This window comes from Akebia trifoliata, chromosome 2, assembly GCF_017979445.1.
Source record: "Akebia trifoliata isolate Shusen 1 chromosome 2, ASM1797944v1, whole genome shotgun sequence".
Classification (NCBI taxonomy): domain Eukaryota; kingdom Viridiplantae; phylum Streptophyta; class Magnoliopsida; order Ranunculales; family Lardizabalaceae; genus Akebia; species Akebia trifoliata.
This window is the reverse complement of record NC_141376.1, coordinates 20369419-20388283: the sequence shown is the minus strand read 5'-3', so window position 1 is coordinate 20388283 and position 18865 is coordinate 20369419. Positions and strand designations below refer to the sequence as shown.

At 36.0% G+C, this 18865-nt stretch overlaps 1 protein-coding gene across 1 annotated transcript in view; it reads right to left on the bottom strand.

Annotated features, from left to right (window-relative positions):
- Window positions 1-17378, bottom strand: part of BGAL10 (beta-galactosidase 10) — a 48907-nt gene extending 31529 nt beyond the window's left edge. Inside the window, exons 1-10 of the mRNA XM_086431991.1 lie at window positions 16978-17378; window positions 16774-16869; window positions 16495-16607; window positions 16337-16403; window positions 16116-16212; window positions 12738-12877; window positions 2383-2471; window positions 831-936; window positions 595-682; window positions 358-476 (exon numbers count right to left, since the gene is read on the bottom strand). Coding sequence (XP_086288117.1) covers window positions 358-476; window positions 595-682; window positions 831-936; window positions 2383-2471; window positions 12738-12877; window positions 16116-16212; window positions 16337-16403; window positions 16495-16607; window positions 16774-16869; window positions 16978-17157 — 1095 coding nt within the window. The 5' untranslated portion in view covers window positions 17158-17378. The remainder of the gene's footprint in view (window positions 1-357; window positions 477-594; window positions 683-830; window positions 937-2382; window positions 2472-12737; window positions 12878-16115; window positions 16213-16336; window positions 16404-16494; window positions 16608-16773; window positions 16870-16977) is intronic.
- Window positions 17379-18865: the final 1487 nt, after the last annotated feature.

Here is an 18865-nt window from a genome sequence, read left to right as displayed (position 1 = left end):
TTTTTCGGTATGTTCTATCTTCTCAACAACTTGTAGATATCTTTGCCAAAGAAATTGGCCCTGTTACTCCTCATGATGCATTTGTCAAGCCAAGAATGTTTGATGTATATGCTTCACGTTGCATGGGAATGTTGATTGGTATGTGTATAGTAGTTATGAGTTGTATAGGCTGGTGTGTATGTAGTGTGTCTATAATTCTAATTTCTGCCATCAGTATAAAAATTTAACATAAATACAACTTCACAAGAACCCATAAATACTATTTCAATTGGATTAATCAAAAAGCTTGTTGTAGACAACATATTTGATATTCTTGTAGGTAGCAAGCTGAAAAGTAAAACCAGATAGGAAAGTCACCTCTTGTAAAGGACCTAGAGATAAAAGGGTGGGCTCACCATGGAGCAGTGATTGCTCACATAACTTTATAGCTTCATGAAGATGCTTAAGGTGTCCCCATTTCGGAAGCCTAGCTATACCTGGAATCCATTTAAGAAACATTCCAATGTTAAAAGAAAATCAAATTCTCGTATGATTTTATAAACATTATTTCTGGTTCTTAAAAGTTAAAATTTGAATGTCGAACAATAGGATCACCATATTCATCGATAGGTGCATCATAATCATAGCTCGTAGTAATGAATGGTCCCCCTGAAGTTCGACCAAAGTTTGTTCCACCATGATACTAGGACAAAAGAAAAGAAAAATAAGATGATAAGGCCAAAAAAAATGTAGTGATAAAGTTAAATATCTGGATGGAGTTCTTAACTATGTGAAAAGAAAGTAAATTTTTAATGCATATGAAGGTAGAAATTTGATTCTATTTTGAATACCATGTAATAGTTGTGCACACTGCCTCCTTTTTGGAAAAAACGAGCAACAGCAAAAGCAACATCTTCAGGTGGCCTGTGAGGATCTCTCGAACCAAATGTTTTGAACCTAAAATAATGGAACAGTGAAATTATATCTTTAACTAAAGGGGGTTATTATGAATTTGTGATTGATGAAGTTTCCTTGGGTTGAAAACATAATTAGTACAGTCCAGAATGTCAGTTAATAGTGGTCCCTTGGACAAGGCCTCGAGCAAATATTAGGTGATAAGGTATTTATTTGTTTAGACATTATTGTCAAGGCCCCCGACTCAATAACATCCACAAAAGGCCATGTGGCACACTCAATGACCCAGTAATATACAAAAAATAAGCCTGATTGGTGCTTTCTAGCCACATGGATTTGAGCAATCCTCGTCACAGGCCATCCCATGGGTAAGAATCATTGGGTTGCAAGCCCATGATTCTAAAATCCAACAGCAGAGGGGGGCGTTTTACTCTCTCAAACAGTAGGTTTTCAACGATTGATTAGCGAGCCCTTAAAGAGAGAATAGGGGGTGAGAGCGAGATGTTCAGGAGTTCTATTTCCATCCCCAAGTGCCCCTCATTGATGAAGGGGGAATTATTCATCCATCAAACTCTTAGTATTGTTATGTTAGTTGACCCATCGAACGCCTTCTATTGAAGATAGATGTTCAGCTTAAATCGTTTCATTGGGATCAGTATCTGGGAATAGAAACCCCATCACCAATCATGCTGATTTTTGGTGTGTGTATCCAGCAAAGAATGAGCCAAACATTCATGTGACAAATGCACTAGAAAAAAATGCCACTAACTACCTTGATTCATGGGTAAACAATGTCTGTCCCATGTATTTATTTCATAAAATTAGCTGTTTCCTTATTAATTTTAAAGCTGCAGAAGCCTAAAAAAATGTATCGATTCCAGATATCTAGTCAGCTGCCTTCCAAGGATGATGTGGCTGTTTTTTTATTGTTGGTATGAATTGGGAGTGGGTTTTTCAGCTTTTAAGAGGAAGTTGGGAGCCTTGTCCCCTTTGCTATTTGTTGGGGTGTGTGAAGGGAAAGGAATGCAAGGGTTTTCAAGGCAAAGGAGAGAGAAGCACACAAGATCATTGTGGATGTTTTAGGCCGTCTATTTCATTGGAGCCTGGTCTTCATAAAAGCTAGACCGGTCTTCTTTGAGGATTTCTTGGGCAGAAGGAATTGGGTTTGTAAGCGTGTGGGGAGCTCTTAAGGGTTGCTGTCTTTTTTTCTTCATCTTTTTCTTTTGTTTTCGCTTTTTTGATTGGTCTTATCGACCTCACCCTTTTAATAATATTTTTCACTTATCAAAAAAAAAAAAAAAATCCCGAGCTTTCCCAGAAATTGAAAAAGTTGCATACAAAAGATGACCCCATTACTAAATTTGCATGTTCAGCAATCAACATCACTCAATTCTTATTATCAATACCAAGAAAAGTTTAAGTAAAAACTTCAAAGTTAACAAAAATATTTAGCAAAGATGGATGGCATGAATTATACGAAATTATTACCATCCAGGCCAATTCTCAGTCCAGATTTTCGGCTTGTTGGGAGAATTGGGTGTGAACTGATCACAGTAAAATGAGTTGCAGGTATTGATCTGCAAATGCATCAAGGTAAAGACCATAATCAAAATTGTACGTGCACATTATAATTATACCAATCAAACAATTAAAATGAAATTTATTAATCAAATTAATTGAACTGTCCATAAATCATTTTCACATACGGCAAAAGCATAATTTATGGTTGGTTAAACATTAGAAACATTGAGGCCTTCAAAATTTAATGGCTGGTCTTGGTAATAAGTACAATAGGATAGATCTCGGGCAGTAACAAACTTGCTTGGTATTGAAGCTACACTTAGTGTTAATGATCTTTTTCTTTCAAATGAAATATAATATGAATACTTTAGAAGGGAATCCTAAAGAACCTTGGAAGACCTATTATAGGAGGAAGAAGACTAATAAGCAAGCATTGATGTGGCATGAAGATGGGTTTTTTGATGTTTATTGAGTTTTTTTCTTATTTATAGCAATCAAGGGTATTTTGGTCATTTTACATTTTAGTTGTGAGGGTCCAACAACTATTTTATATTTTTTGAGTCTTATTTTATGTTCCTGTAAAGTTTCAAGGCATTTGATCAAGTTGTTAGGGAGTTATGGTCTTTTTTTGACTTTTTGTTCATTTTAGAAGTCATAATTTCACTCCTTAAGTATGGACGCCCTAGCTATAAGTCCTTATAAATAATCTCTTTTGTTCTCTTTTTTCAGGCTAATGAATAAAATCTGATTTTTGACTACCTAAGCAACCTTGTTGAGTGATTCTCAAACACTAGAAGTGATCTCTAAGAAACCTAGAGTGATTCTAAGGCTTTTTTCTCTCTATTATTGGTGAGATATTTGTTGTTGGCTGATTTGTTGCTAAATAAATCAGATTAACTAATTTCATAATCGGTCCTACATCAATTGGTATCAAAGCGTAGGTTGGCACTATGGCAACACATAGTGGGAGGACTTTTAGAGGGAGATTGACTGATGCTCAACGAGAATAGCTTTTCTTGAAACCGGTTGAGAGGGTAAAAGAACTTGAATTCCAAGCCAAAGAGATGCGAAGCCATCCAATTGGTCCCATCCCTAATGAAGGATCCAGTGGTGAAGAAAGTGGTGTTAGAGGAGAAGATTTGTGAAAGAATAATGGTTAAGTCTCATAATGAGAGCTTACCATAGTATTTATATTAATCAAGGTAAATGAACATAAACGCCCTTAAATAGAGAATAGAAAACTAAGAGAAAATAGAAAAGACATATCATAACATATCATAATTCCCAATACTCCCCCTCAAACCGAGGCAAATATATCAATTAAGCCCAGCTTGACAAGATGAGAATTGGTGATAGAGGGAGCAACAGACTTAGTAAGCATGTCGGCAAGCTAATCTGAAGAAGATACGAATACGATCTGTAGAGCACCATATCAAACTTTCTCCCTGAAAAAGTGAACATCATCCTCTATATGCTTGGTTCCCTCGTAAAAGATAGAGCCAGAGGCAAGCATGATAGCAGACTTGTTGTCCCAAAACAATGTAGAGTAATCAAAAACAAGAAACCCAGCTCCATCAGCAAGGATAGAAGCCAAATAAGCTCACATGTGCCAAGGGCCATATCTCGATACTCAGCTTCAGCAAAAGAATAGAAAACAACACTTTGTTTCTTACTTTTCCACGAGACTAAGTTACCACCATAAAAAGTACAAAAACCTTAGGTAAATCTCCTATATGTAATAGAACCAGCATAATCAGCGTCAGTAAAGTAGGAAAAATAAGGTTGAGCAATGGACGAATAGAAAAGTCCAAGACCAGGACGCGATTTCAAGTAGCAAAAAATACGATAACTGACATCAAAATGAGAAGTGAGCAGAGCATGCATAAATTGACTGACCACACTAACTACAAAAGTCAAATCCGTTTTAGTATTAGTCAAATAAATCAGACAACCTATGAATCTCTAATAAGAAGGATCAGATAATAGATTACCAGATTCGTCACGAAGGCGATGATTCTGGTCCATAAGAAAGGAAGCAAGACGACAACCAAGCATACTAGTGTCCTGAAGAAAATCCAATGTGTATGTGTGCTGAGATAGAAAAATACCATGGCACCACTTCTATCCCCAAAAAGTACTTAAGATGATCCAAGTCCTTAACCTCAAAAGTACAACCCAATACTATCTTTACCCTGTCAATCCAGTGGGGGCATCATCCCCAGTCAGATAATATCATCCACATAGACCAAAACAATAGCGCAATGGCATCCAATCATCGACGAACAAAGCATGTATGATCTTAATAACATTTGAAAATTCTAAAAATAAGATAACCTCAAAAAAATGCTGAAACCAGGTTCGCGGAAACTGCTTTAGCCATACAGAGATTTGAGAAAGCAACATACTTTCTCAAAATACTCCCCCTGAAGATAAAACCCAAAAAGAGATCCATATAGATAACCTCAACCAAATCACCATTCAGAAAGGTATTCTTCATATTGAGTTGGTGAAGAGGCCATGAATGACATACAGCTAAAGAGACAAGGAGGCGACCAATAAAAAGTTTAGTTACAGAGGCAAATGTAGCACCAAAATCTTTTCATAAAATCTGTGTAAATCCCTTAGCTACTAGGCAGGTATTGTATCAATCAACGATGCCATCCGCAAGATACTTGACAGTGAAAATCCATGTACAACCAACAGTCCGCTCCCTAGAAAGAATGGGAACAAGCTCCTACGTGTGATTCTTCTGCAAAGCATCCATCTCAGCAGTCATGACTGCAGTCCACTGAGGATCTCGTAAAGCCTCTGAAACAGACCGAGGAACTCGAATAGAATTAGTGGCAACAAGATAAGCCTGATAAGGAGAGAGTCCCTGATAGGAAACAAACTGAGCAATAGGATGATCAGTAACACACCTCGCTTACCTTTGCAATGTACAATAAGAAAGTAAGAGTTAGAAACAGAGGGGATAGGAGCAGGAGTAAGAGAGAATATAGTTGAGTCTAAGGAGGAGGTTGGTAAGGTTGGAGAGGGTCGAGGGCAACAAGAGTAAACTTGAAGCATTGGAGAAAGTGGAAAGAAGACCAAAGAAGGCAGCACTATAGGAAAAGGATCCTGCAAAGGAAAAGAGTCCTGCAATAAAGATTTGACACGAAAGTAGGGAACATTTTCAAAAAAAGTGTTATCAAGAGAATGTATGACATAATGAGAAAATGAATTATAACGCTGATACCCATTTGACATAGAGGAGTAACCCAAGAAAACACAATGAATGGCTTTTTCATCTAATTTCGTGTGATAAGGGTTCTATCCTGAATTTAAAAAAAAATACACCCAAAGACTCTGGGTGTAATGGGGACTGCGATCAGAGCGAAGAACATGAAGAGGCACCTGTCCCCCTAAGATGCGACTCGAAACACGATTAAAGAGGACAACCACAATTAGAACTGTCATATTCCAATACAGCTTAGGAACATGCATTCCTCGAAGAAAGAAGTAGACAATGTTCATCAGATGATGATTTTTGCATTCCGCCACCCCGTTCTACTCAGGAGTATAAGGACAAGTTAACTGGTACAACATACCATGCTTATTAAGATAAGAACAAATCCCATCAAAAATATATTCCCCGTCATTATCAAACTAGATTTTACAATAATGTTGTACCGAGTCTGAATCATTTTAAGAAAGTTAAGAAAAATAGGAAACACCTCAGAACGAGAACGCATCAAATAGACCCAAATACAACAAGAATAGTCATAACAAGGGACAGCCATTACCCATCAGAATGACTAAATCAAACATTACATTAAACCAATACATATGAGGAATATATGAAGCATGTGTGTGTTTAGAAAACTCACACAGAGCACTGAAACTTGTGTCCACTAAGAGAATTTTTCAAAGTGGAAATAAATAACGTATGTGCTGAAAATTAAGATGTCATAAGCAGAATGCAGGACTCTACTCTCCACTACCCATCCCACATGAACCTTGGCAAGATCTCTCCATGGACTGTATACTTGGTTTGCCAAAGACTATTAGAGGCCATGATTTTATCTATGTAGTGGTAGATCAATTTTCTAAGATAGCTCACTTTATTCCATAAGCAAGACTTCTAATGCTCCACACATGGCCACTCCTTTCTTTAAAGAATAGCACGATTAAATGGACTTCCATTGATTATAGTATCTGATTGAAATGTGAAGTTCATGAGCTACTTTTGGAAGACTTTATGAAAGTTGTTAATTACCAAACTGAAATACTCTTCTCTTCATTACATCCTCAAACAGATGGCGAAACGAAGGTGCTTAACAGGAGCTTGGGTGATCATGTTTCTAGGTGGGATTTAATCTTACCTATCACTAAATTTTCTTATAACAGTTCAGACAAAAAATCTATAGGTAAAAGTCCATTTGAATTGGTTACAGGCATGCAACTTAGATGACTTATCGACCTCATTCCATTACCATCACATACACGAGTCAACATTGAGGTAGAGGGGTTTGCTAGGCACATACATGAAAAACATGATGGTGTTCATAAGAGAATCACCCTTAGCAACGATGCCTACAAGGCTAAGGCAAATTTGCATCGCCGTTTGGTTGACTTTCAGGAGAGTGATATGGTTATGGTGCATATTAGGCCTGAAAGATTTTCCAAGAGAACCTATAAAAAACTTCATTCTAAGAGCGTTGGCCCTTTCAAAATTCATAACATTAGCTTTAATGCTTATGTTCTAGAGCTTCCAGAAGACATGAGTATCAACCCTATCTTTAATGTAGAGGATCTCATTGTTTACCATAGTCGCCATAATAGTACTTCAGTGTCCGCTCCTAATTTGCCTCCTACTCCTACAACTTCTGATGTTATAAAAGATATTTTGGATGAGAAAGTGATTTCTACTGCAAGTGGTAGCTATCAAAAGTGGAAATGTCGTTTGTTGTCAGAATGTACTTGGATTACAACTAAAGAATTTCAACAACTTAACTCGGATAAGTATGAAGAATATCATGCCTTTAACTCAATGAGGTTGAATTCTTTTAAGTCAGGGAGAGATGATGGGAATCCTAAAGAACCTTGGAAGACCTATTATAAGAGGAAGAAAACTAATAAGCCATGCTTGATATGGCATGAAGATGGGTAGTGTGATGTTTACTGAGTTTTTATGAGTTTTTTTCTTATTTATAGCAGTCAAGGTATTTTTGTTTTTTTATATTTTAGTTGTGAGGGTACAACAACTATTTTATATTTTTTAAGTCTTATTTTATGTTCCTTTAAAATTTCAAGGCGTTTGGTTAAGTTGTTAGGGAGTTATGGGTCTTTTTATCGTTTTTGTTCATTTTAGAAATCAAGGGCAAATCTGTAAGTTTGCCCCTTAAGTATGGACGTCTTTGCTATAAGTTCACCTCTCTTCTAAAATCCGATATCCAATCTCCCTACTCGATCAAGCAACTTACCAAGTCGAACAACTCGTTCAAGTTCATTCGACCTTACAAATAATCTCTTTTGTTCTCTTTTTAAAGGCTAAAAATAAAATCTAATTTGTTGCTGCTCAAACAACCTTGGTGAGTGATTCCCAAACCCTAGAAGTGATTTCTAGGAACCTCAGAGTGATTTTAAAGTTTTTCTCTCTATTTTCCCTTTCTTTATTATTGGTGAGAAACTTGTTGTTGGCTGATTTGTTGCTAAATAAATCAGATTAACCAATTTCATAGTCGGTCCTGCATCAACTTTATATCATGTTTGTAGATCAGAAAGCAAACCCAATTGCTCTAGATGTACTGAACATCAAATCTCTATGTAATAATCACCAAACGCTGAAGGAACACACGCTTAAGTACCTGACTTTCACTCTGTCAGATATCTCTAGAATGCTCAATAATCAATAGGCCACCAACAATTTTTTGCATCTTTGATGATAACAATCATTGTTTCAAAAATCTTGCTTCAATATGAGGCAAGGTTTTGGCCTCAAAGCTCAAGCCTAGATTAGTTTTTAGGAGGGTTACACCCTAACCAATCAAGGCTTTAGGTGTATGGCTTGAGACCTCAACTTTGTAAGACATGAGGTTTTGGACTCAAGGATAGACTTCAATTAGGATTATGCCTCAAGCAGTTAAAGCTTTAGGTGGAAGGCTCAGTCAATGCTTAAGCCTCAACTCTTTGTGAGAATATGTGGAAGGAACATATAAAGAAGTAAAAGAACTCATTGTCATCATCTTCGAAGCCTTATTTCAAAAGATCAAGGTCGGCTATGGTACATTGATGCAGGACAATCTAGGTTTTATCAATTCTAAGTCTTTTCCACCTTAGGAAGTGTCTGGGAAAGGCTACTTAGATGATGATGAAGAAGAAAGAAAAATTATAGAAATGGTTTCAAGCCCAAAAGATTTTGTTGGCTATTGTGAAAGGTTTCAATATATTTTAAATGGTAATTAAAAAGTTTTGCAATAGGGCTAAATTAATTGGGTTTAGGATTATCAACTAAGATTAGGTAACAGGTATAGAATAAATATGGAGAAAGATAACTGGTATAGGGTGTTTATGGTAAAAGGAGGATTTGATGGGTTTCTTGATGGTTTTTAATGGGTTCTTGAGTGTTGTTGATGGGTTTTTGGTGGATTCAAAAACATAAAACTAAAGAAAAAAGAAAACAAGAAATAGTTAAGGGAGAAGAAGATGGTAAATTTACCTTGGAATTACTTTTTGTTTACCTTGAAATTACATTAATGATTTCCATGTTATCACCAAGTTGAATGACCCAACATTCAAGCAAGAAAAACAGAAAATCAGAAACTTCTTCAAATTGTTTTTATTCCTTTGCTCATTCTCTTCATAAAACAATCTATTACATCAAAAACAAAAATTTTGCGCCGCTTACAAAAATTAACATGTAAACCATGCAATTGGAACTACATAACCTTTTGCAACAAATTTATGGGATCAATGACTTCAAATATATAGCAAGAAATTGTGAAGTGGAATCTTTTAGTTGGCATTTTTCTATTGTAAGGCATGGAATTGGAGAAGGCTTACAACCATGTAAGTTGGTCTTTTCTTGAATATGTTATGAGGAGGGGTTTTGGGGCGAAGTGGATCAGTTGGATGATGAAGTGCGTGTCCTTGCATTCGTTTTCCATCTTGATTAATGGGGCTCCTGAAGATTTTTTTTAAAGCTCAAGGGGATTGAGGCAAGGAGATCCACTGTCTCGTTACTTCTTTTTGCTGATTATGGAAGCCCTTAGTAGAATGGTCTCAAAAGCGGTCGAGCTAGGGGAATTTGTCTGATTTCAGAGTGGGGAGCCAGGGGCGTATTGTATCTCATTCTCATCTCCATTTTGGAGATAATACTCTTATCTTTCTTGACCATTCGACCATGCAGTTGAGATTTCTTAGTGGGAGTCTTGGTTGTTTTGAAGCGGTGTCTGGAATTCCGATTAATCTGAAGAATAGCAAAAAATCTGAAGTGAATATATCCATTGGGGCTGAGTTGCTAGTGGCATCTATTGGTTTTGGAGTGGGAACCTTGCCCAAAACTTATATGGGGCTTCCTCTTGGTGCATCCTATACTAACAAGGAAATTTGGGATCAGTTTCTTGAAAGAATAGTGAAGAGGTTGAGCACATGGAAAGCTAAAGTATCTATCCAAGGGGAGGAAGTTAACTTTAATTAAGACACACTTGCGAGTATTCCAATTTACTGCCTCAAAGTGTGGAATTGAAGTTGGACAGGATTTATAAGAATTTCTTTTGGCATGATAAAGAGAATGGTAGAAAATACCATATGGTGAGCTGGAAGAGGATTTTCTTTTCTAAGAACAAAATGGGCCTAGGGATTAGAAACTTTGCATCGATGAATGTGGGTCTATTGGCAAAATGGTTGTGGAAGTTCGGGGAGGAGGATGATGTTCTTTAGAGAGATGTTGTATCTCATAAATCTAGTGTGAAAGAGTTTGGGTGGGAAAGTAAGGAGGGGAGAGGGTCTATAAGTTGTGGTGTATGGAAAGGCATTCTTAAGTGCACTCCTTTTCGTAAGAAAATGCGATTCAAAGTGGAAAAAGGAAACAGAATTCAATTCTGGGAAGACTTGTGGTGTGGGGAGTTGCCTCTAATGGAGCTTTTCCCGGATCTTTTTGTAATCTCAACTAAGATGGGGAGGCTGATCAAAGATTTCTTGGTGAGGGATAGTGCATCAAGATCACAGGCCTTGGGTTTTAGAAAGAATTTTAACGATTAAGAGCTCACAAGTGTGGAGAGACTCTTAGAGATTTCTATTTTTTTTTTTTTTTATTAGTGAAAATTTCATTAGAAAGAGGATCAGAAGTCCCGAAAGTACAAAGCTTATAAAAAAACAAGAGAAAATAAAATAGATACCACTAATCTCCCAAATTACAAATGAGATCCCAACGAACAACAAAATCTTCAAAAACTCTTTAAATCCCTTTCCCCAAAAAAATAAAAGCCCTAACACATTAAAATTGAGCTCTTCGAAAGTCTGAATATCCCTTTCGTTCCATATACCACAACAAATGGCAAACGGCACAAGACTCCACAAGATTTGCTTTAAATGACGAAAAGAAAAACCCCAAAACAACCACAAAACAAATAGCTCTCGGATTGTACGAGGTAAACAACCTTCCATACCAAAAAAGGCCAAGGTAATGAACCCACACCCGATTCACCATTCCACAACGCATCAATAGGTGGTCTATTGTCTCTGGATTTCTTATACACAAGGCACAACAATTTGGCGGTTGAAAACCTCTTTTGATAGGTTGATCCATGGTGGTTAACCTACCTAAGGATGTTTGCCACGTAAAGATTGAAATTTTTTAAGGAACCTTTGTACCCCAAATCATGGAGGCGGGGAAAAGGGAAGTCGAAGTCTATAAAGAAGCCATATACATTGAGGGCACAGTAAAGCCCCCTTCCCTTGTACCTTCCCATAACCTACAATCATCTTTCTTATGATATGAAATGTCCGCATCAATTGTCTCCAAAAGACGTTCCACATTGCTCAATTCCCAATCATTGAAGTCTCTTCTAAAACCAAAATCTCATGCTCTTTCCAAATTGTTACTTACTAGGAACGAATCATCATCCGCTTTTTAAATGACACCGCAAAAAGATCCGGAAAGATTTCTTTCAGCGGAGTGTCTCCACACTATTTATCTTCCCAAAAGCAAACCTTATTACCCTTCCCCACCATAAACTTTACCTTCTTGCGAAAAGAAGGTAAACAACGTAAAATACTTTTCCAAACCACAACCGTATGCCCATTTCGCTTCTTTTGTTTCCCAACCCAACTCTTGGAGATGATAGAGAAAATCAATATATATGCAAATAGTGAGGATCGAAGGCTTTGGATCAGTACTCAAGATGAGGTTTTTTCAGTGACTTCTATGTATGCTTCAACTTGTCTAGTTTTGAACTTTACTTTCTCCGCATATTTAGTTTGGTGAGCAAAAGTGCCCTCTAAAGTCTCAATTTTTATGTGGCAAGTGGCGTTGGGTAGAATTACTACAATGTATCAATTGATCAAACGAACTTTCCAAACTCCAAACTATTGCTTGATGTGTTTAAGAGCTGGGGAGTCTACGAATCACTTGCTTCTTCATTGTGTCATTGCCCATCAAGTTTGGTCTCATTTTCTTGGGTTATTCGGAGTTGTGGGTTGCTTTCCTACTTCTATTAAGGCTCTTTTAGAGTCTTGGTTCTCATGGGGTAGCGCATTTAGAGCCTCAAAAAGGATTCTATGGAGCATTCTATCAGGGAGTAATCTTTTGGGGTCTTTGGAAATAAAGGAATAGACATACTTTCAAGGGCAAGGTGTTAGTTGAACAATCTTATTTTGTCAATATTGGGTTTTTTGTTTTTTTTAAGGGAAGGACATTCAAAGAATTCAAGGGTCTTTTCTTCGAAGATTTTGTTGTTAGATGGGACCTAGTATGTAATTTAGAGGTGGCCTAAGTGGTCTTCCTCGCACTTTTTGATAAGTTGTATCTTGGGGCCATCTCGTCCCCTTTTTTATCAATAAAATTTTAACTTATCAAAAAAAAATTTGTTGTCAGATACTTCGAGGTTTTGCCGAAATATTTAGCATACTTAAACTAAGAAGACTACCTTGATCAGATACCAATTGAAGATTTGGCACAACCCAAGGTTGGACTTGAGTATAAAAAAACTCGCTAATGTTTCTACCATTATACTAATGCATGTATATCGTAGCCTACAAGGATAATAATTCAACAATTTTCAACTCATAGAAAAAATTTATTGCTATATAAAAAAATGGTGTTAAAGCGACACAATCCTTACCACAGGGTCAGGAGCATCATACTGCTGGCACATTATCCAAGGTACACCAATATCCTGAGAAAGAGCCATTCTTGCAGCCCACATCGCATATGGCTTGCCCCCATCTCCATAGATCTTTTCAATGTCTCCATATTCATTTTCTATCTGCAATCAAGTGCGGAGTGCAAACTCAACTGCTTTGAACTTGAGATGTAAAAATAGAAGGATAAGAGAAAAAGTTTTGGCCAGCTTATTTGAAGCAACGAGGAAGGATAGCTGAAAAGATGCAAATGAAAACACATATAGAGTCAAAACCAATGCAGTTACATAGCATAAAATGATGAATTCTATGTTATCTCTTACGGCCACTACTAATCAAAAATCTCACCTCGGGGAAATTGAGGAGGGAAACCCATGGATAATAAATAAAAAATCGTGTAAAAGTTTGTGAATAGTGGAATGACTCCAGATTTCGCGGACATAAATTTAATGTATTGTTTCTCTCTCTTCTTTTTTCCTTGTATTATCCACGAATGTTGACATGATAAGCTACAGATTTCATTCAGTAACCAGCTTCAAAATCCAAACAGACACAACGTCCCTCTGAATATATATAGACAGAGAAAGCAGATATATGCAACTCAGGTCGTACTTTATATCAAAGTAGACCATCTTAGGTCGTGCTCGAAATCTAATCTATAGTCGGGATATAAAAGTTTTCCAATCATGGGCTTAAATGCCCTCTGGATCGTGCATGCATCAAAGAAAGAAGTATTGATTGGTAGGGAAAATCTCGAGGAATTGACAACATCCCAGAATTTACCCCCACAGAACTCATTTGTGGATGATTGGTTCTGATGTGTCCTCTCCAAAATTCAAACCAAGGTGAGATTCTTGTCTGGTAGCTCGATTTGGAGACCTGAAGGTCTATTGGGACATAATCTCTATGAGAGAGAGAGAGAAAGGACTGGCTAAGTATGGTTTTTTGGATCAGTCTGTTGTTGAACATCCAAACCACAAGTTTTTTCCCTATCAAGAAAATATAACTCACTTTCACTCGTACTAGGACTTGAGGCTTGGGTTCCTATATGTTTAAAGGTTTAGCTTCGATCAAAGCATCTCCAATACAAGTTCAAGTGGTTAATCGTGGGGTATGGGTTTTGGGAGTGTTCTCCAACGGTTTGGGGTTAGTTCTAAGGTTTCAGTTGAGGGTTCACTGGGGTTCAAAGCTTCTTGTAAGAGTTTAGTGAAGGGTTTTGAGGGTCATGGAAATTGGTCTCCTGGTTTTACTTGTTCAATCATATGATGAAGTGCCCTATCTCCGACTCCCATAACAAACTCTAGCAGCAAACAACATTACTTTGTTTTTGTGTGGTTGCTCATCTTTTTTCCCCATATCTCTATAATGGTTGCTATTTTCCATTATTGTGGATTCCGATATTATTATAGTTGATCTGTTTCTCTAGTACTCTATCCCAACAACCGATGCCTCAGTTGAGTGTACATGGTCATGGTCATGGTCAAGGTCATGGTCACGATTCACTATAAAAACTGCAGTACAGACTACATGAAATCAATATTTGTAATTTTATATAAAGTTGGGGAAGTGAATATATATAAATTAACACCTTGATATCGTTATGTGATTAAAAATTCTAGTACAATTTTCGATGACATATTTTTGAAAACATTTTTTTGTAATTATAATTTTCAAGGTGTCATAAGAAATTCAATAGAACACATATTCATGAATCACCATCATATGATGACCCACCATATGTAATAGAGATCCCAAGATAGGGTTCAATGGAAGAATCAAGTTCCTTGAGTGATTGATGAGGGTATGAACAGGGAATTTTGGGAGAAACAAGAGAAGAAGAGAGAAACACAGAGAACAATTGGGAGGAATCAAAGTGACTCCCATCAAAGCCGTTGACCTCTATACATGAGGAAAAACATAAAACAAAGTTAAATGGCGTGGCCTTATAACTACACCTAAAAATTGTTTAATGGGTAACAAAATTTTGGTTTAGCTATTATTAATCGAGGAATTTTCACATTTCTAAGCTTCTACATTTGTGGCAATAATGCATGCTTAACCAATCAATCATGACAAGTTTTCTATTTACTAGTGCCTCTAGTCACAACAAAGTTATGATTGTCACTACAGACTAACTGGGTATAAGTCTGCATCAATGACCTGATTTGGGTACATTATATATTACCCCCGTTCAACCCACATCACCAAAGAAACGATAAATTTGACTCAAAAGTATAAAAAGGAAGAAAATAAAACTGATTGCCCTAAAACCATTATAGTTTATTCAAGTAGTTCATATCATAGTCACAAAATTCTCCGAATTAGGGATTAGCCGATTAAATCGGCGAATTGACGAATTAATTGAAGATCCCTCTATTAATTGTGGAACATATTAACATTTTAAAACTTCACCTTCAAAATTTAAATTTTTTAAACATTCAAACATCAAGACGACTAGGATTTTTAGAGAGGTTAAAGACGATGGGTTTTTGTAACAAATTCAAAACCATATTTTGTATAATCTCCAAGATTTTGCCGATGTTTTATGAAACTTCACCGAATTTATCTGAATTAACTGAAATGAACCCCCACCGAATATTTACTGAATCCAAACTTCGTTACTATGGTTCATATGTTTCCTCTACAAGAAAAATACATAGTCAATGGAAAAGAAAACAAAACCAACCATTGCACTACTTATTTTTCAAGCATTGCAAAACTTAAGTACGGAAGTATGGGTGGTTCAAGACCAATTAGAATATGGAAAAAAAAAAAGTTTACATTCTCTCAGAAAATAGTATAGGAAAAAAGGGAAGGTTTGTGAAACCCTTATGATCAAGCATAACACCCAAAGTCCTCATTCCCCACAAAGTCCAGAAAACATTTACTCACCTGACATTACCCATTCAATTTAGACAAATCATAAATGGGAATAACAGGTGCAAATCCAAAATTAAATGCTTTTGTAGAATAGTTAGGAATGCACAATCGAAGGAACGAATGAAAAGAAGAATAAAGCATAGTATGCTTTTGTAGTTAAGATCTCAACAACCAGATAGTTGCTTATCATGCAAAACATCAAGTCACTAAAATGTCAGATTCAGATAAAATAAATATGAGAAAACCTCTGAAACAGGAAAACCCTCCAGAATTTCGATTAGCAAGAACCTACCCATCTTCTTGACTTTTGTTATCTGTGAACTCATAATTGCTCAGTAAAACTAGAATTTTCTCTCAGAAGGGCAGTTCCATGTTAATTCTTGAGATCCATAAATGTGTATCATAAAAACATATTAACTGGTCTAGAGAGATACCTAAACAATATACTACAAGAACCATTTGTAAGTTAAGAATTATACTTTCCTGAGACAAGATTATAGGGCCTCCCTGTGATGCAAAATACTTCTCACGCTTCATCATGTTCACTATCAACGTCGTGAAGTTCTGCATGTGCCTCTGAATACCAAAAACAAAAACCCACCAAAATTAGGAAGAACAAGAAGTTCAAGTTTCTTTGTGGATTTTCTTTTCCTCTAAGTGAGAGTGAGTGTGAAGAACTAAAGAAAATAAATTGCCTTACCTTGAAAGATTCATTATCAGTTCGAAAGACAGTACCGGGCACATAATGTAACCAAACAGGTACTCCACTGTTAGACACAATAACTCATTAAAATTCCAAAACTATAAACAGATATAAAAATAAATAAAAGATTCTAGTAAGAATAATCGAAAACATACCCAAAATTCCATTCTGCAGCAACAAATGGACCAATACGCAAGATCAAATACAACCCTGCTCGCTGAACAATCTTCACAAACTTGACCAGATTGTATCGACCCCCAAAATAATACTAACAAAATTCCAACATTATTATTAAATCAAATTCAAAATTCTTCTGTTAGATATTACTTCAAATTTACTCATCAAGACTCACATTGCCAGAAAATAATATTAATATTAGTAAATCAAAATTCCTTTTATAAGAAATTATAATTCATTTATTCAACAAAACTCACATTGCCAGGGGAAAGCTCGTGTCCGTTCCAGAAAACATAGGTTTCGATCACATTGATCCCACCTTCCTTTGCAGTTTTAACCAATCCAGGCCACATCTACTCCATTTCATTCAAATGTATTATTTAAAACAAAATTCAAATCGAATAAAAAAAAAATTATTATTGATTGAAATTTTAAATATAATTTCAATCTCGAGAACTTACTCCAGGAACGCTACGAGGGTAATGAATGGAAGCAGAGAGGAGAAGCTTGCGTTGGCCATCGATAATCAAAGAGCGACGATCGTAAGTAACATTATTTGCTAAAGAAAATGAGGAGAAACAGAATAAGAGAAATAACAGAGGAATCATGGAAATGGAGAAAGAGAGGTTTCTTTCCGCCATTGTTGAGCTCAGCTCAGCTCAGCTCAACTTGTAAGATAATGCGAACGTAAACTAGGAATCATCTGCATTTAATCTAACTGCCATCGAGAGAACAGCTGTATTAAGGACAGTGGAAAGAGAGAAAGTGAGAGGGAAAGAAAAAAAATGAGGTCAGCAGAAACAGAGATGGCCAATACTGTCCAACCAGATTTCTAGGGTTTTTTTACAGGGAGTGTAAGATTTGCACATTTACAGCAGAGCAAAACGCGGGATTCGGTATTAACACTCGGTTTTATACGTTGATTACGTGCGAGTGTCAGTAAGACAGTTTTGGTTTCACGACAAAAGTAAGAATAAATCCCAACGAAATTGAGTACATAGTAAATTAAGGGCCATTATATTACCACTCCAACATATTAATAACTACACACCATTTAAAAAATATATATACTTTTTCTTTAAAGAATTTTAGAAGGGACAAAAACTAAAAATAATCCTTATGGATTTAGAAACTGTAACATTAAAAATAAGTGTCTTTCATTACCGAAAGTTCCATGTGAGAGTGGAGCTATTGAAAGTTCAACTCTAGAAAGTTCACGGTGAGAATTAAATTAATTTTTGTATTTGACAAATAATAAAAATTAAAAATAAAAATCATTAATTCTTCCATTATTGTAAGATCTAAAAGATATCCTAGGAAGGGGAAGAGCAAGGATGGGGTAGAATAAGCGGAGAGAAGGGGGGCAAAGAGAGAAGAAGAAGAAAATAGGGGGCAAAGCATGGGTTAGGATTGGGGGAAAAGGGGAGAGAAAGAGATAGTACTGTTGGAATATTATTTTTCTTTTCATTATTAAAATTATTTTGTGACCCTTTCACATATACAAATTTTATATAAATACTGGATTGTAATTTGTTCAAAACATAAAGGGTAAAATTAGAAATTATGTTTTTAGTCCGACATTGGTTACCAACATCAAATATGATAGGTTAGTGAACATCCTATTAAATTTTAAGTGATATTCACCTAATACTAGAATTCTACGATGGGTAGAAAACCTAGTATCCTCTTTTATAAATAGGTAGTCGTTCGTTCCCCCATTTCTACACACACAGATTATTATATTATTGAGATAAAGGTTCCCATCATTAAAAGTGTAGGTAGAATTGGGGTAGTACGCCTATTCTTCGCAGATCAAGATCAAAGTGTTCTGTGCGAATTATCGAAAAAGCGAATTCAGGTATTTTAATGTTTATTGCTTTTCAATCCGATTATTATATTTTGTTCAAGAACAAATCCTATATCCATGAATATTATGTTTGTAGTATTTTCCCAACAATTGGTATAAGAGCATGGAATTGATTCGTTCTTTGTTCAAAACCCTTGATTAAATATTTGTTGTTTGAAGTCTTGTTTCAATTTTTTACAAATCTGGAATTTTCTTCTATTTCAAAGTCTCACAAGTTGCTAAAAAAGAAAAAAATCGATGATGTTTTCTTTTTTCTTTTTCTTTTATTTTTTTGTGACTTGTAAGACTTTGAAATTGAATAAAATTTCAAATTTGTAAAAAATCGAAACACGACTTCAAAATTTACCGTTTCAGTCGTTGAGGTTTTAATCTAAGATTACCATAGGTGTCACCCAATGTCGTTGAACAGACCTGCCGGTCAACGAAGTCATAGCTGCGTTTTGTATGACGGCAGCTAGGGTTTCAATGTCGTCTGTCTTCTT